Consider the following 27,551-nt stretch of genomic DNA (forward strand, 5'->3'; position numbering starts at 1 on the left):
TGTGGTTTGCTATTGTTTTCAGAACTGCCTGAAGTAAATTAAATGCTTAGCATTTAAACTGTCCGACAGCTAAAAGAGTAAAACTCCAAGTAACTTCTAAGCTAAAGAAAGCCATTCAGCGCAAGACCAGTGCAATTTAAATCAATTTTTGTACTTTCAGCTATTCATTGGAAAAGCTCTAGTGCCAGGAGCCTCAACACCAATAAGATTATAAATGAACGGAGATCAAAGAAAAGAAATTGTTTAGCTCCCTCCCATATTTCATAGTGACCCTTCACAACTCTTTCCTCCTTAACTGTTCCACAGGTCTGTTACTGAGCAAACCCAGCTCCCCCTACTCCATCAATAACGCCGGCCTCGGCTCGCTATTCCTCCAACTCGGCCACGGCCACCTTTGTTCTCTCTTGCACACGTATGTGCAATTTCTGCCGTGAAACCAGTCCCTCCGTCCTCATCCTGCAGTGTCACAGTACGGTTTCAAAGAAAAACCAGTCCAGATCCCGAAGCCCAGCTGCCAGTCAGAGGAGTGTTCAAGCTAATTTTTACCCATTACCTACAAATTCAGCATTCAAAAGGGAAGGGAACAATGTACGGTGTAGTAACAGCCTGCCAGCTGACATGGGAGTTCTTCTACTTGGCCTTTTCTCATTTGCTACATGAAATATAAAATAGTTACTGCATACCTCTTTAGCCTACTCAATTCAATGCTTGGACACACCACTAAATCCAGCAAAGTCCTCAACGCAATACGGAAATACTAACTTTGGGGCTCTCACTAATATATCTTCATGCATTACAAATATTAATTACTTCGCAATGGCTCCACGATAATGCATGGTTTAACTGGTCTCAACAAAATGCACAGGATTCCAGAGCACAAGAAAAAAAGCCAAAATCATTTTCCAGAGGAGCCTTATTCTAGGTGCTCAATTTGAAATACCGGAGCCTGTAGAGCACTTACTGTTTTATAGCACCCAATATGTTTAGGGCAAAGCTCAAACTGAGCAACTCTTACAGCTAGGGGCATTTGGTGGTTCTGCAAAACAGACTCCAGATGTGTCAAGTTTGTCACCCGGTTAAACGAGGAACACACAATAAGCAGACTACCACAAAAAGTCCCATTTCAGATCAACCCTCCCACGTCCGCTGGAATCACCTGGGTCTTCGCAGGGCTGCGAAGCAGGAGCTCACGTCCCACCTGCACTTCAGATCCTTGTGTGCTACAGCTCTTGGCTTGCAGCAGTCTTTCAAAATGGAGGAAACTTTGATTCAACCCCTGTTTGTGACCGAGGGGATTCAGGTTTCTCTGCACTCCCCCCTGAAGAGTGCCTGAACTACCAGCTTTGAGGTGATAATCTGGAGACTGGGAAAACTCTGCACTTCTCATATTGACACCATTTTCAATAGTCTGTCCTCCCTTACCCAAGTCCTTCTCTTGCCTCTCCTTCCTTATCTCCCCCAAGCCTGTGCTTGATTTCACATTCCTTCCTAATCTTCTCTTTATCTGTTGTCCTTGCAACATCTTCCTGTCACCCTGCTTGAGAGACCATAGACATCACAGCAGCGTTTCCATTTGAGCTCCACTGCCTCTTCTCTGAACGGCTTCCCACAACCAGAAGAAGCAACTGCAAAGTCCCACTCCGTCCTGCTCCTTCTGGATGGAGGATGCCACCTCGCTGTGCGGGGTGGCTTAAACTGCTACTTTTTTCCCCCAAATAAACTTGCCTTTCCTGGTGTAAGTACGCCCTTAAACCCACGATTTCTTTCAGGACGTAGCCTGTGTCTTATTACCTGCTTGAGAAGTGCTCTAGCACACTGTAGGTGCACTCGGGGGGCTGTGGTGGGCTGTGCACGGTGGGAACAGCAGTAGCGTGCCTGCACCACCACTACAGAGCTGATGACTACCCCCGTGACACATCCCTCTTATATAATGAGCTGCCGAGCTTCTTGACAAAATAAGATACTGAAGTAAATTCACATTTTTAAATGATTCATATTTAAGTAGGTTTGATCTTTAAGTGTCAAGGACAGAAACATGAAGCCACAGCTAATAAAAGAAACAGCTGTCGCGATTTGGAATTATATTACTGCACAGACTTTATTAATTTGAAGTTAAAGGGCTCCAGAACTTTTATTCCTTCTGAAGAGCTTCAGATTAATCAACAGCGGTAAATCAAAGGCAATGTTTTGGGAATATCTGATTTAGCAGCTATGCTATAATTCAGTTTTCTCCAACTTTCAAGCTCTTGGTATCTTTTTCAACAGGTCAAGATAAATGCCAAATGTTTCCATCATCTGGAATCACCATTATAATCTTTCCTTAGTGTTACATATTTATTACATGCCTTGATTATGTTTGCTAGGTGATGCTGGAGTGCAACACATCAAGAAAAGCAAGGAAGTGCAACTGTTTTCCTAAAATAAAACGGACCGGGGGTTTAACCATTTACACAGAACGTTTTGGTAGTAAAATAGAGCGCAGACGGTATGCATCTTTTTAAAAGACAGTTTGTCCTGTGAGCAGTTCTGTTCCCAGCTCATTGACAGCTACAGAATGAGCAAAAAGCAGCACAGTCTGTAGTCAGGGTCAACATCAACTTAAAAAGAAATTTTCCCAATTGGGGCTATCTTTTCAAATAATGCCCTCTTCCCTACTACTTCCAAAGCACAGGCTTAAGTATTTACTGAGTTGGGCCCTGAAAATGTATGTACATTTTGTTTATTCTTGTCTACTTGAAAGTAGTATATTAGTATAGTAGTAAGAAATCAAACAGCAAGAGAGAAATTTGAATTAAGGTAGAAGATGCTAGCTATATTAGGAAGATTTTTAGAAACAAAAATGACGTTTTGTAAATTATTTACTGAAATGCTTTTAACATACGCTCTACTGAAGTTATGCGTAATCTCTATTAAATTGAAAAAAGTTCACAATTCTTTCTTGCTTCTAAATTCCTTCAGATATGGGGAATCATTCCTACAGGTAAGACTCCAGTATGATCATTAAGGATGTCAGTACACCATAGCAAAGGCCTGAATATATGCTGGTACTTTACTGTAAATGAGACTGAGCTTTTCCCTGGGTGAAAGAGGGTGTAATACTCGGAAAACACAAGGCCTGAGAAGAGGCTGTTTAAAGAAAAATTTCTTTTCCCATTAAAGAGAAATAATCCACATTCCGAAAACAGTGTATGTACTTAAGAAACCCATCTGCTACGCAGGGACAGCTTTACTCTACATAAGGCTGCATAAAAACGACACCTTCCTACTCACTTCATCTGGTCCTTGTACATTTTCAGAATTGCATCTACTTACTTTAGCATCAAATTTGGATTTGTTATTATAAACACTATGAAAAATTTGGGGCCTATCGTTTCTTAACTGTACATGCACACAAACAGATACCAAAGACAACTTGATTCAGGCTCTACTCTGTTCTTAATAAAAGCTCGCGATGAAGAAAATTAGGCTTAGCTACCGCTTAGTTGTGTCACTGCCACCAGGTTCCCAGCTCCTGCATTAGCACAGAAATTTGTATGCACTTGAAGCATGGGAATAACCCTACCAGAAGACACGTCTGATGGACAGGAAGCACATATTTTTGTGTGTTTTGTTGATTTGTACACCTAACTGCAAAGCCCAGTTCCCGCTGGCACCCGAGCGAGCAGACTGAAACACTACATGGTTGTGGCAAGTTCACCAGCAATGTGGCATCTGAAATGAGCCCTTGCTTTCCAGTTGCCTTGTGATGAATTTGGTAGCTAAATTGTGTGTAACCAGAAAACAGCCTTTCAAATGAACGAGGAATTCCCTGTATCACCACCCAGCACACAACAGTGTACCTGGGTACCCCAAAATCACTCTACCTGACCTCGGTCTCAGGAGCAGCGCAGCTGGTAAGGGATCAAATTAAGCTTTGTAGCCTACATCTAACTATGGGCACTTGGCTTTGCAAATTAAACAATGTTCTCTACATTTAAAATTTGGAATGGGATTTCCTCCATGTCTTCTGAAAGACAAAATCTTTTATTCTAATATTAAACATATTGTTATGCACAACCGTAACCATTTCTACACCTAGTTCCAACATTCAAGTAACGATCCTTCGGCTCGGCATCCTGGATGCTGACTGTTTGAGCTGCGGAAATAGACAGGAAGAGAAACCCATTATCTTTTGAGGAAGGCAACTCCCGCTGCTGTGAGCTGGATATGGGGGTAGAAGCTAGGCTGGCCAGGGCTTGCTGTCTTCTGAGAGCCGAGGCTTTCCTGCTCGTGTTCTCACGCTGGGGCCCTTATTCTACCACAGCTCTATACCTGGCATTTCCAGAAGACTGAAGTTTAGCTACACCCGAGGCTGGAGATGAAATTGTGCCAAATAGTGTATGGTCCACAGATACTGGGTACTACACACACCAGTCAGTGGCAGTTGTTTTGTCTTTCCTCCCTTAAGCCACCTTCCTCTCATCTTTTGATGAAGAAAATACGTGGTGTCGGAGATCTGATTCTGTTCTCACCCGGCTGGACGGACCAAGTCCTGGAAGCACACCGTGCGTTTGGTATGCAGGAAGGCTGCGGTTCTGAGCTCCCTTTAACAAAGATGGATGATATAGGTATTTTAACAAGGGCTGTCTAATGAATATACGCAGTAACACTTTTCAGCAGCTTCTAACTTGGACTTCGATGGGTCTGCAGAAAGACAAGGAAAGATTAACCCTAGAGATCCATTTCCAAGCCAGCTTTCAAGCCTCTGATCCACAGCACTGAGTGGCAGCTGTTTTTAAGCGTTACCTATTTTTTAACCCTATTAATACAGCCCTCTAAGTTTTATTCCACACTTGGAAAAACCTGAACTGTTGCTAAACCTTCCAAAAAGTTGTCAGCCTGAAAAAAGAGAGCAAGCATGGAAAACTTTGTCCCTAATGATTGCAGTCCAGCAAAGATTATAACCTTCTTAAAGTACTGGAGTAGTGCAAAGTTCTCAGGCTTTTTGGTTTTTTGCCACCACCCCCCCCCTTTTTTTTTTTTTTTTTTTAAATCTAGCAGTGTTCTGCTGCTCCTGTTACGAGCAGTTCATGCTAGTCTGGTGGATTATTATGGCACAGTCAGCAGATATCAATAATGAGATCACGTAAGAAAGCACATCTCAGAATGGTGCTTATCCCCTTTCCTAGCCTACTGTCTTGTGTGCAAATTATTCACTACATACAACTCTGCACAAATAACCTCAAATTTTGCTTTAGGATCCAAGAGAAACTTGCATCCAGCAACTCAGGTACTTAACACATCATCTGTTTGTCTTTTGCATAGTAGGTGTTGATATTGAAGAAATGCCTAGACCACTAATTGCCAGGGATGGAAAGCTATATCGCCCTATTTGTTACAATCTCTCCTTAAATACAGGCTCCTGTTGGAAAGAGGATAGTAGGCCAGAGGGACCTCATTTCACATGGCAGTTTTCATCTAACACAACAAAACTAAGGTGGCCTTTGCAGTCCATAAGACAAAGAGGGGTCTCAAACACCACTGGAAAGAGGAACCAAACACCCAACAGAATCGCTGTGAAGCAGCGAAAAAGCGAACAGCCAAGAAAATGCCCTACGCTTGAAAAATGGGAAAAGCAAGAATGAAAACTGGAAAGAAAGAAATTCTTACCATCTAAAACCAGGTGAAAGATAGGGAGAAGGAGGAGGAGGTGTTCATGTTTTAATTTCTGAAACACCACTATAATGAGTTAGACCATTTTGCAAGGCTGTATTTTTAAGAAGTACGTGAAAAGCCATGCAACTTCTGCATTACTTGTGTGCTAGCTTCCTCTTTAAAAAATAGCAGAATTGCGAACACAACCTATCCCCGGAGAGGAGGAAAATTCAACCCTTTGACAGTGATGTGCCGACACCATTTTGTGCCAAAGGCTACACACAGCTCCCTGAACTTTTCATCTGCTTCTCTGGGTGGCTGGGCGCTCTTGCTTTGTCTGCCCCCCGTTTTGCACCACTGCTGCTCAGGACCCGCCCAAAGCGGGTCCCCGGGGCTGGCCGAGGGCAGGAGTGGACGTGTCCCCACAGCGTAGCTGTGTGCGGTGACCACCAGCCTGGCCCTGCCTCCCAGCTCTTGGGTGAAGGGACTCTAATGGGCTTTCCCCATTCGCCTCGGCCCCATCTCTCTGCTAAGCACAGTTTTAATGAGCTTTTCCCATTTCAGTACTAGTTTAGGGCTCTCCTTCACAGCCCATACCACCCCCATTATTCACGTCTCCTTCACAAAAATTTGCTCGGCTCAAGCCGTAGGAGGCTTTTCTATGAAAATTAGATTATACACTCGAGCGTGATTCAGTCCATAGAGATGGAACTGATATAATTTCAAGTTTGAAGTGACTTTGTATCATGTAACTTTTCTGTCCTAAACTAGCTCTCATACTCCTGCTAACTTTGATCCAAAAGCCCCCCACAGTACTCCATCGTGCCGTCATCTCTGCCTGCATCACACCTGTTCCACGGCTGTTTGTGCAGACCATGAGCTTTTAAAGACTTTTAAGATGTTATTATAGTCCAACTTTGGATCATCTGCAGCATGTCTTCAGATGTTAAATCCGTTTTCTGTCTGACTCAGACACAAACTAATTTTAAGTGACAGTTCATCAGGGAAGTATTTCATTTTTTAGTTACACTCCCCGCCCCTGCCCAAGTGGTTGTATTTCAGCCCGTGGTTTAGGAATGTGTGTTTCTTCACTTGAAAATTATCCTTTTGGTCACGTCTAGGAGTCACTGGCAAACACCATTTATTACATCTTAAAAGAAAAATACATTCTTTCTAGTTGTCTCTCCTCCATAGATGCCTACGTTGGAGTGTTACATTGACGCTGCAGCCCGTGGATAAATCCGTGGCTATTTCACTAGCTGTATTCCCAGAACATAATTCAGCATCACCATTTATCCAGTAGCAATGCTTCATTAAGCTCCCTCATTTCCAGCAGCTCCCGACTCTCTGCCTCACAGTTTACTTGCAGGGCTGCGCTATAAACCAAGTAAGTGAAACGTTTTGTGTCAAACTCAAAATTTCACAACACATTTATTACATGTTTAAATCCAAACCACTCACTGATACAGGTCACCCGTGCTAGAAAGCCTCCCTGTCACAAGTGTGATTTTAGCAGAGTGTACCATAGGACTGAAACTTCATAAATTAAAACCGGGAGATGGAGCTATACCCTTAATTATTTCTTCATTGTCCTCTCCTTCTTGCTTAATTTTACTGCTTCCATTTTGGTGTAAATACTTCAAAACAAACAAACAAAAAAAGTTGTCGTCTTCCCCACACCCCTTGAAATGTTCCACATGAAGCAAGTGCCAAGTTGAGCAGACACAGAACTACAGATACTCTGCTGAAAAAGTATCCATCTTTGAGCTTCTACTAGGAATATTTACAGATACTGGATAATACCTCTAGGCCGCAAAGATAACTCTAGTTTCTAGTCCTGTGAGCATCATGCATCACCTTTGTTAATATTGTGCCAAAGGTGTGGGTCAAATTTACTTAAATGTACACTGCACTAAAGAATATTTCCCCAGCTATACAAATTTATAAAACTAATATTAAATTTAAAAATTACAACTGATAAAAAGGTCCTTTACCAGGTTTCATTTTAGGTCACTAGGAGCGGGGTTTGTTTGGTTTTGGTTTTTGTTTGTTTGGGTTTTTTTGCTTTGTTTTTGTTTTTTGGGTTTTTTTTAAAGCATAATTTTTTTTCCTTTCTCCCTTTTTCCTCCTCCAAACCTCCATTCTGAGATGGTGGGCTAGGTTCTAATTTCATTTATTCTACTCTAAATCAAGTTTTCACAGACTTTTCTACAAGTTACCAAGCAGGTGATAACAGTCTGAATTTGAAGTTCTTTATCTTTTCTGCATCAGCTCCCTGTGGTCATTCCTGGAGAGCAGCAGAACACGCTTTTGTGTCAGCTCACTGTCAAAGTTGAGCAAAACACATTGTGTTCGGCACGTGTTAGGAGCTCCTATAAAGGCAGCCACAACCTGCCGCAGGGTAACACTTTGCAAATTCATCCCCTGGCTTCCTTAGGTAGCGACCAGCCCCCCGAGCTGCCACTGTGCATCTTTGCCATAAAACATCACGTCTGAACCCAGCACTTCTCAGACGCAAATAATCCCAGCTGAGTCTCATTTAGAAACCTCCCCTCTAGCCCAGATTACTCCAGACACTGTGAAAAAAAATATATACAGAGGACACACAGGTATTACAATAACTTAAAGTAAGGTGTGGGAACCTAAAGCCTGCAGGCTGCTTATCGCCACAGCTTCACTTCACATGGACCACAAAAGACTTTCCCGTCCTAGCATGGCATGCGCTAGCATGCTGGCTAAGAAAGATGCCGAAGTGGCCAATATCACCGACAGCAATTGCAAAGCCTTCCCACCCCACGTTATAAAATTAACACAGCCCAAAGTAACGCTGAAGGGAAGATCGTTTCATAGCAAGGTCCCCACAGCAACAACACTCTGCAAATTACAGAGACTCCGAGTCTCTTGTGGAAGCACCAAAAAATCTACCAAAAAGCACCAATATTTGGTAACCTCAGCGTCATGTCCTCTCTGCACATATTGCTGCTTTTCTTTTCTTTTTCCCACCTTTGCTATCTCTAACTCTGATGGTCTTTCCTTCTGCCTTAAATCCCGCCTACGCCATAAATAGAGTCATGGGATTCATTCAAAAAGATGCAGCGAGGCTTGTCCCTCACACTGTTACACTGATAATGTAGAAAAGAGATAAACACAAGAACATGGAATTAGCTTTCCTAAATGGAGGCAGTTCTCAGTACAACAGCAATCTTTAAGAAATTTTCCACTACACATGTTGGAGATGCACTTTTTTTGCTGGCTAGGCGTTCAATCAAAACTAATTTTCCTTCAAGCAAAGACACTTCTCCTCGCTGAGTGATAATGTCAATGTTGCTTCAGACATTTCAAATTTCACACTTTTTTTTTTGGTGTCTTATAACTTAAGCATAAGAATTTTGAGACAGAAGTGGGTAGATGTTTTTGCCCACGTTTTCATATTCAAATTAATTCCATTTAATTTTGAATTTTTCCTTCTTTAAAGGCAAGTGAACATGAAAGAGTACATTGTCTTATGGATCACCCCTCTGCACTGTTTTTCAGGGTATATCTGTTCCAATTTTTTCTATGCTTTAGCTATGATAAAAACATCATTGAAAGTAGGATTCACCTCACCTAACTTCAGAGACTTGTAAAGGAAGTATCTACAGCATCGGAGCTAGGCTCCTTTTGTAGTCCCTGAAGAGAAACAGCCACAAGGCAAGATTCATCCCCAGTATTTTAGGTGATTCCCTAGGATGAGATGAATTGCACTCTGAAAGTACTGCTTCCCCTGCGTTGACTAAACTGTGCACTATAGATACCTACATCTGGATATCTGGAGGTCCCTTCCAACCCTACGATTCTGCGTGATTCTGTGATTTGTTCAAATCCCTGTCTTCTTAAAGACATATTTTTTCCTTGTTTACTTACAGCCTGTTCATTTAAATTTCAAGTTTTTTTGAAGCAAGGACTGTTTTCCTTCATATGCAACAAACAAACAGGACAACAGTATCATGATCGCGTGACCGTGGCTTTTATTTGCTGCCGTAGTATGAAACATCAATAACACTGGTAATACCCTAAACAGATTAGTAATTACAATCCATGGAAAACCAATGGTTTAAATAAGAACCATATTGGAAGCCCAGCTTAAAAAGGAAAAAAAAAAAAAAAAAAGATTTTTCACAGCCATTGCATGCACTACAACACTGAAAGGCCAGATATGGCGAGCAATCAAAAAGAAAGCTTTGTCCGGCTTACAAAGTCTCTCCTTGTTGTGGTTATGGACTCTGATCTGTTACAGCAGCAATAAATTTTTTTCATGGCCTTTAGCTTTTACAAAGAAGGTGAAAGAGGGACAACTATCATGTTGTGTCCAGTCCTTAATTAAAAAAAAAAAAAAAAAAAGAAAAAAGAAAAAAAAAGGGGGGGGGGAGGGGGAAGTCTTAACAGAGATGGGGACAAGTGGAGTTCATCTGTAGCCAGCAAAGGCTTCTGATCCCCCCATTTCTCGAGACTGGGCTACGCTGCCTTTCCAGGTGACCCCCTCCTTCCAGAACTACTCTCTGCTTCAGAATTTGCAATGGAAAAGAGCCACCCCTCAGTCAGGCCATACGTCAAATCCTGCAAGCTAAAAAAACTTGGCTGGTTGGACATTCCTACTAGGATCCTTCACAAACTATGTATTTCCCTTGATCTCACTCATTACCGCTACTGGGCTAGGAATACTATGAGGAAAAAAGGGAGATTCACCTAAATACAAGAGCTTTTGGGCAGAAAGGCTGTGCTTAGGGAACTAGGGGCAGGTGACTTCGTAGTGAAGAGGGCTGCAGAACTTCTTCAAGCCATCAGGGGCAGAAAGTAAATTAAAACAGCACAAGTCAGACTGCTGCACTTGTGTATAAAGAAGTGCAGCTCTCGAGACTAAGCTGGATTTTGTAAAATATCATTACAACAGTTCTTCAGACCACCAGGCATTAAGACCTTTGGAAAGACCTTATACTCTGTTCACTAAGTAAAAATATAATTAATCAAATTATGTACATCTCAACCCTGACTCTGCCACCTATACTTTCTTCTGTACAAAACTACTGATGCAAAGTTTAAAACCCCACTGCACACAATAGTCTCTTCAGCATGCACAATTCTCACCTAAACATGACGTCATTTCACCTGTATTCAGACTGACCTCTCTTCTCGGTCTAATAGCAATATTTTCAAAATAATATTACATTCCTTTGCAGGCTCCCTCTAACTCAATAAAACCTTCTCAAGTACAACCAATCAAGTGGGTGATTTATGTAGTTGTATAGACACAGCTTAATAAGTTTAATCAAATTACTGGGCTACATGTAAAAGCCAAATTTACATAGACAGGTTTCCTTTTACAAATGAATAACTGTTGAAAACATAATTTCAAGAAAAACTTGCAAAGAAAAAAAAGGGAGGAATAGCAAAGTAAGGTAATTACCTATCTCCCTTTGGTTTTCTTTTTTGTACTGTCTTCCCTTTGGGTCGTCTTTCACTTCCTAAGCAGGGGCTCCCACCAGGGCCTGTTACCCGTATTGATTCAAGGCCTTTGGAAGATTTCTTAAAAGTAAATTCCACTGGTTCTCCTTCTTTTAGGCTTCTAAATCCTTCCATGTAAAGCTTGCTCTGTAAATAGGAAAAATACTCTTGGTTACCATTGCCTTAAAAACAGTATTTACATTCATAATCAACAGCACAAACATCCTGCCTACTATCCTAGAATACATACAGGTTGAATAACAGTTTCCTCTGCGTGAGCTATAGCAGATGATACTACAAATTATAGTCTTGGATACACTGAAAACACTAAACAAGTGACAAGAAGCTATTTTCAGTACCAGCAAAACTGAAACAATATTTTCCTTTTCTGTGATGAATGCTATAGATGTAAGAAGCAGAAAAAATGCTGTATTCTTAAAACCCCTGTCTAACAGGCATCAGAAACTGAAAAGGCTTATTTAACAAAATGGGAAGTTCACTTCAGAGCCCTTGGTTTATGATCAAAATTATCATAATTCACATTCTTTATATCTGGGACAGGGCTCTGCTGCTCTTAAAATTAATCAAAGATACAACGCGCATGAGAGGCAAGAGGAAGGCACTCTGAACAAAGCCCACTGGAATGGGCAATTCAAATATACCTAGTGAGCTGCTAAATTTGTGTTCACTAGCCCAAAAATCTTGCCTAGATAGCATAATTTAGGAATGGATTTGTATTTTCATTCACAGAAAAGGAAATTATTACCATCAGGGCAAGTGAAATAAATACTGGTAAGTCTTTTGATATTACACTGTAGCAGCAAAATCTTGGACAAGCTGAAGTCAAGAATAGCTCACCATTGATTCTGATGCAATGAAAATTTTTATCTCAAATCCTAACGAATTATGTACAATAGTAAGGCTACATCCCGGGACAAATGTGATGAATCAAACTCTTAAATAAAATTATCATCAAGTTATGTGAGACATTTTTTGGGGGGGAAAAAGATGAAATGGTAGACACTGGTTACACTAAATGTTTATTTTAGAAGTTACACATGACATGAATTGGACTCACAGAGAATATTATAAAATCCGTCAATTTCCAAACACTTGTAGCTTTTGCAGGAAAGTTATGAAACCTGTTTTCTTCCTTTGCTCATGAACTCTTCATAGCAAAGAGAAAAACGTATCCTGACTGATTCTTACTCCGTTCGCCGGCATTCACTTGGCCGAAGCTTGGAGTCAAGAAGGGAATCATCACTGCAGGTGTCATCCCACTCAGTCACACGTCAAAAAGAGCCGAGCAACCATCTACTGCCCCACAAGTGCAACTCGGGAACGTGTTCAAGTCAGATGGCAACCCCTGACACGGGCTCCCTGTATTCATGTCATGGGTATGGCAGGTCTGCAGCACCAAGGCACTATTTTAGCAGAGCACAAGAACTGACACCTACAGAGTTCATAGTTCATACACAACGAGTAAGCTGGTCTCTTCACAAGGATGCATAGAGGACAGGACGGGAGGCAACAGGCCCAAGCTGCTTCAGGGAAAACTCCATCAAACATAAGTTGCTCACTATGACGAGAATTAAACAGAGAAGCCCAGAGAAGTAGTATAGTTCCCTTTGCTGGAAATGGCTAAGAGTCAGCGTAATAAGGCCCCGAATAACCTAATCCAATGCCCTGCTTTCAGCAAAAGGCCGGACCAGATGATCTCAAGAGGTGCCTTCCAACCTAGACTTTTCTGTGATTCAGATACCTCAACCCGGAGCTGAATCACACCCAGCGACACCGGAAAACAGGATTCCAGTGCCTAATGCTGCAGCAGTTACCTCAGGGAACCTGTGTCACTTCTCCCTATCTTTCTAAAGAGGGACACAGCTGCAAACACCACCTCCCACAGCACTAATAGGCTAAGTTAAAAATTATAAAACAACTGGGAAAATTTATTTTAATGAAGCCATGTGGAAGGACACACACCTTTGCTTACAAAAACCCCAAGTACCAGACCAGCTGAGTTCTCACAGCCTACCCACCAGCAACCATTCGTAACGCAACAAGACGCTACCAATGCCAGTCTGACTAAGGGACTTAATGGCTTATAGTTTTTCCTGCAGTCAAAGGTAAGCAAGAACACAGGTCTGCTGTTTAGGATGAAGGCTAGTTTTGCTTATCCAGTTGTGCATGTGACTTTTCCACCAAATGTTGTAACAGTGTGAAGAATGAGACAAATAGTTGACTTTCTAAGTGTGAAGTTGATCTCTATTTAAAAAGGAGGGTGGGTGGTACGGGGAGGGGTCACATATGAAAGAAGTGATATATAATATCTGTTCCCTAAATCATAAATTTGGCTGGTTTTTGAAATGAAAATACAAGGTATGAAACAGGAAACGTGCAAATTTTCTGACTAATACAACTGGAAGGCAGTAATTCTACATAAACCAACAAAACAAACGACCCAGGAAGGCCATATTATTTCAAGCAAGCCCTTCACTTTGAAATGTCTGTAAAGCAATAAGGGGATCTTTGTCACAATGAAGAAACATCCAAATTCAGAAGATTCCCGAAAAAGACACCACTACTTATCAACCAAAACAGAGACTCTGCCTGTGGCGTGAATCCCTCCCTAGGTCCACCCACACCTCTTCAGTCTTCGGCAGCCACCAGGAAAAATCTGGTGAAAAGGAAAGAACTGAACCAACATGTATTTTGTCCCAAACTAAAATATATAGTTAAATGTTCCAAAACCAGACAAATCAGGCAACACAGATAGGTGCTAAGCACAAGCGGAATCTCAAGCAGATAAACATAAGCTCTTATTTCTCAGTAATACTGAACATGGCATGGATGCTTTTATCTTTTTGTTTAATTACAACTTAATGAAGATATAGTTAAGTCTCAGCAAGACTTACACGTTTTTCCTTTCTGAGTTTCACTATTATAAAATAAATGCCAAAGGCTGACATCTGATATGCATGTAACTTTATGTCTTCTACTTTACTTCAAAAAAATGAAGTACTTATTTAAAACACAACCTGCAACAGGGCACTATTAGTACTCTAAAACTTTTTTATTTTTCTCATTTCACTTTTAGCAACGGAACTTTTATTTCCAAACAAAGCACTATATTTACAAAAGAGATTTTTTAATATATTTAAAAGCCAAAGTAATGGAACTATGCTTTCATAAATCACATATTATGCAAGACTACATTTTTTTGTATGGTTGTTTTTTCAAGCACTTTTAAGAACAGAAAATGTTGAAAAAAAACACTCAAAATGACTTACACAGTACTCTCCCTGAACACACCTCAACGGCTTTTCAATGTTAGAGATGGATTTGGTGCCGTCTGACTTATTGCATAAATGTACACTACTATGCCATAGCCAGCTCATGCAGAGATTCTCTGAGGGTACAATAACAATTCAAAGCCATAGTGGAAAAAGTGACATTTGGAAACCAGCAAAACAAATCTAAAACCTGAATTCCTCTTAAGTTGCCTAAAGAGTTGGACAAAAAATGTCTGTAAAGTTGATAATTTAACGTTGGGAGACCTAGCTCAGTATTTTCCTCACATTACTTATACAAATAAACCCCACACAATTAAAAGCAGCCAGAGTTTCAAGTCAGTGAACCATTTCTAGAGCCCTGAATGGGGTGTATGGGCACACCGCCAATGAACAAAGGGAAAAAACTTAAAAGCAACATGCTTTTCCTCCTTTCTCTCTCTTTCAGCTGTCAGAGACTTTGCTGTTATTTCTGCCAGCAGTCAATACACTGATTTCAGACTAGAGCTTTTTTATTTTTTTTTTTAACTTGACAGTGCCATTTCTTTCTTTCTTCTTTTTTTTTTTTTTAAATAGGTATCCTATTATTTCTTGATATTTTAACCTACAACGCAAAGTCTCACACGTCTCTGTCGTAAGCAATGGCCTGGTCCAAAATGCTGGCAATTTCATCAGAGTATTAGCAACAACAAAAAATGAAAGTGGAAAAATTCATGGTTATAAGTTCTTGGAAAGCAAGAAGTGAAAAATCAAAAGTTATGAAATGAAAATCAAAACGTAACAAATATAAACTGTATTATCAAGACAGCTCCAAAGACAAGTACTGTTTCTTTGGCAGTGTCAGGGAGTGCTTACAACTCTCACCGGCCTCTACAAAAGAAAGGAAGTTTGGAATTAAGGCTCATTACAGGGGCCTCCAATCCATGTGCATTACTTTTATTAAGGTGTGGGGAGGGAAGGGAGAACAGGGTCCCAGTAAGTGCCTCCTCACAACAACTTTGCCATTTCTAGTCAGGGTTGCGAACAGCTGCTGTTGCAGACATTAAATTCTTTGGGGGGGAGAGAGAAGTTTTTCAGTGGCATTCTGCTTAGGATCGTTTATTTTCTGCATCTCTTACTTCTGCCCCTTTTTATCTAGTGATTGATTGATTGCTCGGTACAATGACCAGATGCCACCAGTATGCCGGGTTTCCCAAAGTAGGAAAACGGTTTTCCCTCCAAAATTATCTACAATTAAATCCAGACATGGAGGAAAGCGTATCCTGAAGCCCAACCGCACTGAAGATTCTAAAAAGTTCTCTCCAAAAAAACCTCGTACAGTTCCGTCAAGAACCAGCAACCTTTGAGTAAAGCTAGAGTACAGAGTAAGAGGACACAGAAGTCAAATGATTTACACTGGATCTACACTAGTGCTCTTACCTGCATTAAGTCAAAAATCAGAATTTAACTGTTGTTCACTGCAAAAGTTAGGGGAAGCACTGCAAAATAGTATCAGTTGCATGGTGGAAGTCCTGCTGCAAGGACTTTTGCTATCCACCAAAAGTTCATTTTAGGAGGTTTGTGAAGACCATGTATTTTTGCAGGCAGAATGCTATAACAAACAAAAAATCCCCTACACTGAACAACAACCCCTCTGAGCGCAACACGTAGCTCTGCTGCACTAACACAGAATTCCAAGGCCAGGCACCCACAAGACAACTCGCCATTGCTCCTGCTGACCTCAAGGGCTTCTTCCTGCTCCTAGAGGCTTATCTCGCACCAAATCTGGCACTTCTCAGTCCTCCCCATAAGCCAATTTAACTCACTAATCTGACAGGAAACAAACTCAGTTTAAAAAGGGGGGGGGGGGAGGGGGGGGAGGATAGGAGGAAGAGGAAACAGGGATAGATTTTTGTTTTTTCAGTGAGCTAAATCTGTTCGCTGAAAGGTTCAATGAGCTCCAGGACATATACAGTGGAAGTGGCAATTTTTGAGATGAGACTACATTCCTTAATATTTTATGTAAAAAAGAAAAATCTATAGTATTACAAATACGTTTTTAAAGCTCAACATAACCACGTACACTACAGGTATACTATGGTTATTAGGGTGAGCTATTACAAGTAACTTTACAGCAGGGAAAGAACAGATACGTAGGCAGTTACTGCAATGCATAAACTGCCATTTCACATCCTTATTTATTTGGCATTTGTTTCTGTCTTGAATTTCCACCTCAACTGCAGTCATATTCATAACCTTGTTTCCATTCATCATCCCGTCGCTGTGCCCACACTGTTACTTTTCTTACTGAGAAGCGTGCAACGGTATTTATTTAGCTTCTGAACAAAAGGCTCTAATTCAAAACCACCTGCCCTATACAACGGAAGAATTTATTCCTTCTCAATTTATTTATGTCTGAAGAAACTAACTACTTTAACCCTTAAAAACTTTAAGTAAATTCTAACTCAGTTTAATACTTTCAGCTCTTTTTCCACCTCAACTTCCAAGAAGCGACTTCCTTTGATAATCTGTCCTCCTCCTTTCTTTTGCATTATCTTTTCTTTACCAATATCGCTTCCAGGAGAAGGTTCTCTGCTAAAAGCATTAGGTAATTTCCCACAATTCTCCTTTTCCTTTACTCGGGATTCAAGTTGAACCCTTTCTCCATTTAAGCCTCCAGTACTTCAGCTCACCTATGTTCTCTAACCAGTTTTCCTAATTTAACAAATGTTTGCCTTAAAAAAAAAGTTATTGACTTCTTATAATTCCATTTAACTTAAACCAAATTAACCCAGTTCACGTTTTGTCTTCATTTTTTTAAACAATCAGGTTTTCTATAAGGTCAGCAGTTCCTTCCAAGGTCCAAAATAACACAACTTCTATTCTGAATTACTCTTTTGATAAGAAAAATATTGAGTGTCATGTAGAGAAATATCACATCATTATAATATCATTTGTGCTTAATTATAGATCTAGCTTACCTCTAATGTTACTATTCCTACTAGCATTCCTCTCCCATAATATTATTATTACACTGCCTGCATATAAATCCTAAGCTATAGGTCTACAACAGGTCTTTGATAATTCCTTCCTAAAATGATTTTGGCCAAACAGATTCTACTGTGTCCATTCTACTGTTTGCTTCTTTACATCATGCTACTTCGTTCACGACACTTCACTAATTTTCTGCATAATTTTCAGTATTTGTGTTCAGACTGTGAATGCTATTTGACTGTGTTTCTGCTGCCTCTCTATCTGGTTACGCGTTCAGCACCAGCTGTTCTAGTTTTGCATACTAATGAAAAGAGCCTGGATAATAAACATCTCATTTGCTTTTCCTCCCTGACCTCAGCCTCTTTTCTCGCGATAGTAAGTATATTTTTTTGTTAGTGTAGCACCCACACAACTAGTTTTCTACTAGTAATTTTCACCCTTTGCTCCTTGGCATAGACCATTTGTGTTACTGCATGTGCAATTCTCATTTACCCAATTTTCCTTCTTCTGTGCTGTAATAACAGGTGTGAAAATCAAGCCAACCTCTTCTCCCATTTCTTGGTTTAACTATTTTCTTATCATCATGCTAGGCACAAGACAAAGTTTTAGGGCTCAGTTCAGTCAATTCAAAGGGACGGTTCCTCTTCCCCCACCTCAGTCTCACATTGACTCAGGAAGAAAACCGTTTACCTCTTCTTGGTAATGTCAGGTTTTCTGCTATGTTTTTGCTCCCTGAATCAGTTCTACACAGAGTCAAAAAGCCACCAGCACACCTCAAAAGAAGCCACATGAGTGTGCAGCCATGGGAGGTAAGGCTGTCCTGTGCAGCACCTTGCCAACTTAGATTGCCTCAGGGATCTCCTCAAACCACGCCAGGGGTTAATCCCAGATAGTTTATAATAACCTCTGAAGTCCACCCGTTGAGAAGCATGATCTTCTCTTCTCCCAGTGGTCAAACGCCTCCAAGTTCCCTCCTCACAAGTGCTCCCTCACTACCAGCTGACCACACTGCCTTTGGGATCCCCACAGATCCCCCCAGGATGGGTGCCCTTCCCTTCCTTCACTTACCAACGAGCTATTCCACTCTCGGGTGAGCGCAGTCACTTCATGCAGCTGAAACCACCCCATTTTCTGTTACAAACACTTTTGTCTGCTGTAAGGCAGTTTTTCAGAAGCCCAAAGGCTCTTTCTACAAAAATTGGGAACAAACAGACATGACCTTTTATGCAATCATTAAATCGCGAAGATTATCCTATTTTCACTGGGAGGAGGCACTATTTTTTTTCCCTTTTTTCTTCTTTCATGAGCCAAGGGCCTGAGGTGCAGATGAACAGGCTCTCTGAGGCACCTTGACATTCAGTTTATTTTAGTGAAACGTCAAGTGCAAAACTTCCCAATGGGGGAGAAAACCAGCATGGCTAGGCTGTGGGCATGTACCTCTTCCACTGAAAAATTAAGGACAACAGTGAGCTTCGTACTTTTGTAGCGTCCACCTAGGCTGAGTATTTTTCAAGTCTCCTTTCTGTTAAAAAGCCAAACCTCCCAGGCAGAGGTCAACATAAGCCATTCTTGCAGCTTTTCTTCTATTACCAGGAAAAAGTTGCCACACAGAGCAACCCCACACAGACCTCCTTCCAACCCCCTTTTCTGACAAACAAACAAACAAACAAAAAAAGAAGAAAGAAAAAAAAAGAAAGAATGGGCCACCAGAAAATGCATGAATGCCAGAGTCCAGTTCTCTCATTTCTTCCACAAGGAATATAAATGCACTGAAACCTGCACGAAAAACGTGGCTGAGCTCTCTCCTGCCTGGCATCTCTGCCGTGAGTTTAATGGCGAGGCCAGAATACAGTACAGCTACGATTCACTCATTCTGAAAAACAGACCGAGTATACTAGAACACAGTTCTCCCCTAACAAATCTAAACATCAGCCGATTTCAATGTAGATTGTCCCATAAACACAGGTGGAAGCACAAGAGCACAGGAAGGCGCAATGTACAACCCACACAGTTTGCTGCACTTTTCAAGTACTGAAAATGTACTCCGTAGAAAGCACAGACTCCGTGGTACAGTTATTTCACCTAAAATTAAACCACAGTTTCCTCCAGATTTACTACACCTTTCTGGTGTCGTTAACCACATTTTCAGAAACAACTGCAGCACCTCTATTTTCCATGCCTGCCCTACGGTGTCTATAAGCTTTGTTTCTGTGCTCCTCTCTACACCCCCGTGGCATGGGAATGACAACCCCTGTGCCAGGGGATGTTTTAGCTATATATATAGCTTTCCTATCCGCTTCCCTCACCACCTCCTACTGTCCCAAGAGACTGCATATCATTAAAAAGAAATTAGGCCCAGATTGTGCTCTGCTAATTCAGGTGTAGCGGGAGCTCTCTCTGCACGTGCACCTTTCCCTTCCCCTGCATAAAAGTGGCCTGAGAGCGCGCCGCGTTTTCTTACTGCAGACCCTTAACATCCATCCCTGGGAAGCTGTCCTTACACTTTAAATTGGATACCAGTAGTGAAAAATAGTAGCAGCAAAAGTACTGAGAAAGCCGTTCATCCACCTTTTTGCATGCCAGCTTTACACGAGAAAAATAGAGTGGTTCACGTCTCGCCAGTAAACAGAAGAACGGCTAACACCGTGGGCAACTAGAGAAGCCACAGGCTGACACTGAAAAGAGGCATTTCGTACAAATGATTCAGGAAGTCAGCGATGCAGAGGGAGCCCTGAACCTGTTAAGATAGTTCAGCTCACCCTACTCTCACGGCAAAATATATCCCGGTTATACCGACCTGCCTCTTTCTTCCTGAAGCGTGGTCTAACAGGTAGCTACCAACAACTCCGCAGATGACCAGGAGAACAGCAGGTTGGGGAGAGGGCAGCTGGGCTGTGTTGGTAGATACAGACCAAGACATACCCAGGACAGAAAGGGTCTCGCTTGTGAGCGGTAAGTTGAGGTAGGACTGTAGGGTGGGAAGGATGGAGGTAGGAGGGAGGATGGTGGTTGGATTGTGCTGGAACACAGCAACTCGACTTTCTCAAGGGTCAGGGGACAGGGTGGTTGAAGGGCTGGCCCATGCCGAAAGACCAGGGGTGGCAGCCTGCAAGGAACAGGCTGGGGCAGTGGCCTGGCCGCCGATTCAAGCTAAAACTGATCTGTGGAAAGGAAGTGGCTGACAGTTACAGCGGCTACAGGCTCTCAAAGCTGCAGAAGAGCCAACTCCCCTCTCTTCCCAGGCTCCGAAGGCACAGGAGCAGCTCAAGACCTGGAAGCAGAACAAGGGTTTATAGCCCAACCCTGACTTGAACTGTGCTAGCAGTCCACCCCTGCCACTACCTCCTTTTCTTTCTCCTTCTCCTCTGGTTGGTCCCAGCTACCTACAGGCTGGAGCCCAAAGAACTGTCTTCATACCACCACCTCTCCCAGACCCTGGGCTAAGAAACGGAGCCTGCCAGCCCAGAACAGTGCAACGACTGCAACCTCACGGGTCCTCACCTCAGAAATCCAAGATCCCTGCTGTGGAGGATGCTTTCTGAAAACTACCATCAGCTGCATTAGCACAAAGCCACTCCATGCTTCAATGACCTCTTCGAACTCTTCAGACAGAAGAAAGCTGTCTGCTTGAAAGCTACTGCAAGCTGGGGAGCGAGGGAGTAAGTGAGCACGGATGATATTTTAGCCAACTGGGAGTAACTATGCCCTAAGCAATCCCAAGATAAAAATCCATTATCTTGTAATCAGGAACCTCTCTTGAACTATTCTCAAGCTTTTGGGCAAACATTGTTTTTACTTTTATGGTACAGGTGTCATTGGTTCCCACCGAGGACTCGTGTTGCACTGAGCAAGGTCCTGCACAAGCGATACCGGAGGGCATGCCTTATCAACAAGCAGTACAATGCCATCGCTAAATCATTTGGAGGTCAGAACCTACACTTACTATTCATTTTAAATGCCAATATATAAGTAAAACACAGAAATGAAATACCGGTTAGAGTATTTGTTTACTAAAATCAAAGTCACCATGCACACAAAAATAAGACAAGAATATCTGACAAAATTGGTGGGGTTCAAATGTTACTGTTGATAAAGAAGTGATGAATAGGCTGAAATTTTTATTGGGGCTGGTTTATTTTGAAGTTGTAGTTATTTTCACATTATCTATACTGTAAAAACAAAACATTTTTTCCTTTACTATAAAAGCAAAATTAAACAGCAACATTTATACCATAGTAACAATTCATGACTTATGATTCAAGTTCTCTAGTGTTTTTATATTTTTAATCCTCCTTAGCTATTCTTGTACAGCAGACTATACATTTACAAATTTTTTCATTTTTTAAATCTAGTACTAGGTAATCTAGTATCCCATCAGTTCTACCGACTTATAGTCAGCTCTATCTAAATTAGATACAATTTTATCAGAATTACAAATATTTATTAGATATTTCAATAAAATAACACTTTTATCTTGGAGGAAGAATGAACACAAGGTTATTTTATTGAACCTTTATCACCTTTTCGGAGGGAAGGGAGTGGCAGATCATCTAAATACATGACAGTTAAGGTACTAGAGAGCAGTGAAATCAGTAATAAATGTCTAACATGGTCTGGACATAACAGGAAATGAGTGGGTGACTTCAAATTAAAATATTTTTTAGAAATACACAGTAGTAGAAGGAGATAGTGTTGATTCAAAAAGTAACTTGAACTTAGCAGCACCTTTAAATTATTATTTGGGGGAGTATTTAATTTGTAATTTTACTGGGAACTAGTTCTCTAAACAGCTGAATTTTAAAAGCTGACCGAAATGGCTGGTTCAGAGCCACTTCTGTTATCAAAGCATAAGTTATATACTGTTACAAAAGACACCTCCCGTGTTTCAATTAAACACCTCTGAATTTACAGTGATACAAATGAGAAAACAGCATTTAAGGCAAAACCCTTCTAACGTAAATAGAAGGCAGACTAAGGTGATTTTTATGGAAGAGGACAGAAGATTTTAACTATAAAAGATAAACTATTTAAATTTATTAGCATAGGTATTGGGAAAGTACTCAGAAATGTTTGAAAAATTTTACTTATATAATAGCATCTTATTACTATAGTTATGAATACATTTATTGAGGAAATAATTGTGAAACTGGAATATCATGCATACAACTGCATTAATCAAATTACAGTAATGTTGGCTTTTCCCCAGATTACATAATGCAAGACTACTTAAATATTATTTAAGACTCCAATATTGAATCTGTCATTTTTATGCCCTAATTTTAGCATGCTCTGCCAAAGAATGTAAATGTTTTCTGAGGCCTCCTGGAAGAGGGTCAGACCAGCTGCAGTAGGAAGACACAAAGGGGTTCCTTAAGGACAAGTCTTTCCTCTTACAATCTGCTGACACAGCTCCCGTCAACACTCATGGGGGAGAGCAGACCCAGAACTATCAGTCTGTTAACTCTGAATTTGTTTGCTTTTGTGGGTGGGTTACACCTCAGACATGCCAGACACATCTCATTATGAAATGCATGCAGGCAGGTGACTAGTTCTGATGCAGTTATAAAGGCAAATATTCCACAGGAGAAATCCTTACAAACACATATTTATGGTTTAGCTGCATCACCTCGTAATATCCTTTCAATGTCATGATCTGAGCTGTAGACTCTGCCCCATCCTTCTTTCAATACTAGAAGCACATTGTTTCGTAGGGCACTGGTGGCATAGGTGGCACGCACAGGTTTCCACCACCTCCTGGGGGTACAGATCCTGGTTGATGAAGGGTGAACTTCCAAATACCCTTTCCAGGCCAAGGTACTGCAAGACCAGGGACACTGGTTTTGCAGTAGTTACGTTTTCTTGACTTCTGAGAAGTTTGTAGTAATATTAAAACAGTTCTCTACATAATGATTTTACTCCTCTTGGTTCTAGCCGAAGACTTTTCCTCCTCATAACATTACACTTTATATCAGAGAAAAAAAAAAACTAGAACTGCATAAAAATTGAAGTCTTTTCACTACAACTATTTATGTTTCCACTCTGTCTTTTTACTGCATTAATGCAATGGTCTGCTCTCACAGACTGCTTAACATCAGTGAAAGCTGCCAACCCTCCTCAGTACCCCCCCCCCCAAAAAAATGAAACTCACAATAAACTATACAGCCTGAAATATCTATCATCTATATTATTCTCTTACAGGTCAAACAAAAGTTGCCTGCTCCCCGAGCTGTTTGCTTTTTTAATACTAGAAGTAAACAAATTGCAGGCTCTGTTTTTATTTGACTGACTGAAAGAGAAAACTCCAAAGGCTAAAATCAAAGGTACATCGCATAGTAACTAAGATGTAAAAAACACCTCTGGGTTGCAGGAAACAATAACTTCTGTGTATTATTTCTTTACTTACACTCCTTTCAGTGACATATCTTATGACCTTATTCACATGAATGTTTATTTTCTGGCTACTATGTAAGATGCAGCAATTTGTAGCTGAAAGCACAACACCCCCGCAGATGGGGGATAGTATGTGATCATAAAATCAAGTAAGTACAAATTAAAGTGAGAGAAAATAAAAGGTGTTCAACTTGCAGCTGTATGTGCAACTTCAGCTTCAGTATTTTCTAATTATTTCCCTCCTTGACTGTACAAACTCAGTTTTCCCTTATTAGAGTTTATATACGTGTGTATATGCATGTGAGCACACATATAATTGAGAGACAACTTCATAACCTAGCTTGATCAAATAGATTAATTTAACAGAGGCCAAATTAAACACTAAGCCACACAAGGTGCCCATTACAAAGCATAATAAGAGGTTAGCTAGAAAGCTCTTGCAAACAGATAAAAATTACTTGCCAGTAACTTGAGTTCTGCAAACCCCCCTTGTAGACATTATGCTACAGGGGAACAGGGTATGTTGCAGTATTTAACTACAAAGGCTTTCTTTAATCCAGGCAGTACCTACACTGGATGCCATGTGCCCAGCAGTTCTTGCACCAGCAGCTTTCAGAGAGATCTCCCGTTGGGAGAGCAAGTGAGCAGAATCTGGGAGAAGAGGCACAAGAGAAGGAAGGCTACTGAGCAATTGCTCAAGCTCTGGTTAAATGAACTCTAATGACTACCAGTAGATTCACCTGAACATGGGTCAACATCCATTTGTGCAGTCTTCAACTCTAAGTTACGGCTACAAATAGCTGTGGAAATGCAGTGAAGTTGGAGATGCAGCTGAATAAACGTACCAGGAAAAACTGAAAAAGTATCTATGTGTGGGAATGACTCAGCTTTTGGTAAATGTGGTTTTGGAAGATGGTAGATGAAACTGTTATACGAAATAACTTGAAAACCTTGAGTAGGAACACGGTGAATCCTCAGAGAAGATATGTTACTACTGTCCTCTGCAAATCCCCCAAATACCACACGACTTTGCAAAAACATAGCAGTAGCAAGCAGGCTGTCATCAACACAAGTGGCAGTCCCACCTGAAAGGCCGTTCATGTTCCACCTTATTAGACCCTTGAAAGAACTGTAACATAGAATCAGAGAAGATGTAAGTACCAGTGGTGAGAAGACAGAGTAAACACTGTTCTATTTCCACCAGGCTTGGCTAGCTGGTGAACACGCTCCCTTTTTAAGCTGAGTCAGACTTTGTTCACTCAGTCAAAAACTCCCTCCACCTTCAGGTGGAGCCTCAAAACTGCTACAGATAAGAAAGGGGACAAGCAGGATCTATCAGTTGTCAGGAGTCATCCAGGCTCCATACAATGATAGGGAGGAAGTACAGATTTGGATTGCACATCCCCGTCCTGCCATGAGTGAAAAGGCCTGAGAGCCCTGGGGTTGTACAGGCAGGCACAGGGATGAGCTGGGGGGCAGACCTGCCTGCCTTGGCCAGATGGGAACATGAACAACGGAGAGTCTCGTTTTCTCTTATAAAACATGTGTAGGATTAAAGGCATAAATAGATGAGTAGATAAGAATTTCACTGACTGAAGGACAAAGAAGGTATTGATGCCCAAGCGAGGCTAAGACCTCGTCCGGAAAAAAAGTTTCAGCAATTTTGGATAACGCAATAAATATGTCTCTAATTAAACAGGCACAGTCTAAGAAAATGTTCTGTGGTGGAGCTCTTGCATTCCTGTTCACTATGCTGACAAATTTAACCAGCTAAATCTGCTTGTTTGGTATTCTAAAGGTTTGAAACATACCCTGTGGCTGTATCCACAAATAAGTAGTGCACTAACTCCAGAAGCTGATCACCACCTTACGAGCAGGGAGAAGATGACAAAGCTTTTGCACCTCCTTTTCAGGGTCAGAGAACACAATGATTATCCAAGTGTAGATACAAGGCGGCATAATGTACTGCATGCAGACTCAGCAGGCTGTGCAGCAACGTACCCAGCAGGCACCGTGACACCCTCACGGACAGTCAGGAGACTACACAACATGAGCTTGAAGTGTACTGAGTGTGCTTCCGCACCCCAGGGAAAAATTCACATAGAACAGTTACAAGAGACGAACAACTGCCTCTTCCGAGATACAGGTAAGTAACATGGTCTACAGGACCATGTAGGCTCAGTAAACTTTCTGTTCGAGGGCAAAGTGTGCTTGTGGACAGAGACATAGGGCGGAAAAACCACACCACCCAACACAAAACTCAGGAAACTTTCCTGCATCTGTTCAGGTGAACAGATGTGAATCATTTTCAGGCCAATCCTACATAATCTATCTCACTTTCTTAAACACATACCACTTCAATTCAATGGATCCGAAGGACAAATTAGTAAAACAGCTTTTTTCTTTATAGCTACGCAGCACTTCTGCACCTCCCAGACCACTTAGATATGACCATTACATCATGTGAATAGTTATTTTAAGAATGCAAGAAAGCATAAGATTATGTTCATGATTAGTCACCTGTGAAGTCTCTGAAGTTCATATACCATACGGGATTTCTTACAGCTGGCTTTGTTCTGTGGACACAGGAATACTCTTCAGAATAATCAGGTGCATAAATGTCTGTTATGTAGACAGGCAAGGTACTTTTAAGATAAGAAATTCCAAAAAAATGTTAACAAGAAAATAGAAAGTCAAGACTACACAAAATTAAAAGTCAGATCGTTTGGGTTTAAGTTACCACAAATTAGCTTGATTAATCACCGTTGGTGTTTCCAGAGAATTAAGCCCCTGAGGCTAAAAACAAGCATGGGAAACTTAAAAGGGAGGGCGGGGACAGCTTCTGACAGAGTTAGGACATTCAAATGCATAGAAAAGAGACACCATAAAAACAGGTATGGAGCGGGGAGATGCACAATTCTCCACCAACTCAAGACCTCAGGCTTCCCTCCTGCAAGCAACTAAAACTAGAAACAGCTGAAGGTGCAAGAATGAGTTTGTATCAGCAAAGTGTTCATATTTTCAGTTCAGCTGTTGATGTAGAAAAGAGTTAAAGAAATACAAACCATCAGATACCCCAGCACAGTTTAAGACCCATTTTTTCCTCAAATGACATAACCTAAAGTGAATGAAAAGCTTTCTTAGAGAGTAAAAATGGGGATTGACTGCTGTCCCTTGGATACAGTTTTTAAAAACTAACAATCCCTCTGCCCTGTCTTCCAAAGGGCCCAGAAGGAAAATAGGCATCTAAAACCTTTTCTTTCCCATCAAAGAAAACATACTGTGCATGTACTGACAGACACCTAAGCCACCAGGTATCGCTCCTGGGAAATAATACAATTATCCAATCCATTTTTCATTGCCTGATAGGCTCTCATTCTGTATCATATCACATATAAAATCAAAACCAGTAGCAAAGTCATTTGTTTTTTGGCGAAAGGGACACAGAACCAGCTACGCAGGATCAGTCAAGTAAGCACATGGTCAGGGCAGCAACAGAAAGCTCTCCAGCAGCGCTTCGCATAAGAACAGCCCAGCAAAACAGCAACCACTTGGACAAATGCTAGGATCCAGGATGAAGTAACGTGAATACTCCACTTGGAAATGAAAAAGAAACACTGAAGAGTTAGCAAGGCCCTTCTCAATGGAAAGGGCAGGGTCGCTCTTGAGAAACTGGAAAGATGGACTGGCCCAAAAGGACTCCACCACAGCTGTCTGCAGAAACTGGGCATTACTTAGCCCAGGAGATTACGCAGCATAGCACTTCATTCACATGCTCTCTGG

At 41.2% G+C, this 27,551-nt stretch overlaps 1 protein-coding gene across 2 annotated transcripts in view; it reads right to left on the reverse strand.

Moving 5' to 3' along the window:
- LIN28B (lin-28 homolog B) overlaps window positions 1–27,551 on the reverse strand; it is an 85,793-nt gene that overhangs the window by 26,707 nt on the left and 31,535 nt on the right. For both annotated transcript variants that reach the window (XM_054196433.1, XM_054196432.1), the window contains exon 3: window positions 11,078–11,262. In XM_054196433.1, coding sequence (XP_054052408.1) covers window positions 11,078–11,262 — 185 coding nt within the window. The remainder of the gene's footprint in view (window positions 1–11,077; window positions 11,263–27,551) is intronic.

Source organism: Rissa tridactyla, chromosome 3 (genome assembly GCF_028500815.1).
Source record: "Rissa tridactyla isolate bRisTri1 chromosome 3, bRisTri1.patW.cur.20221130, whole genome shotgun sequence".
In the NCBI taxonomy this organism is placed as follows: Eukaryota; Metazoa; Chordata; class Aves; order Charadriiformes; family Laridae; genus Rissa; species Rissa tridactyla.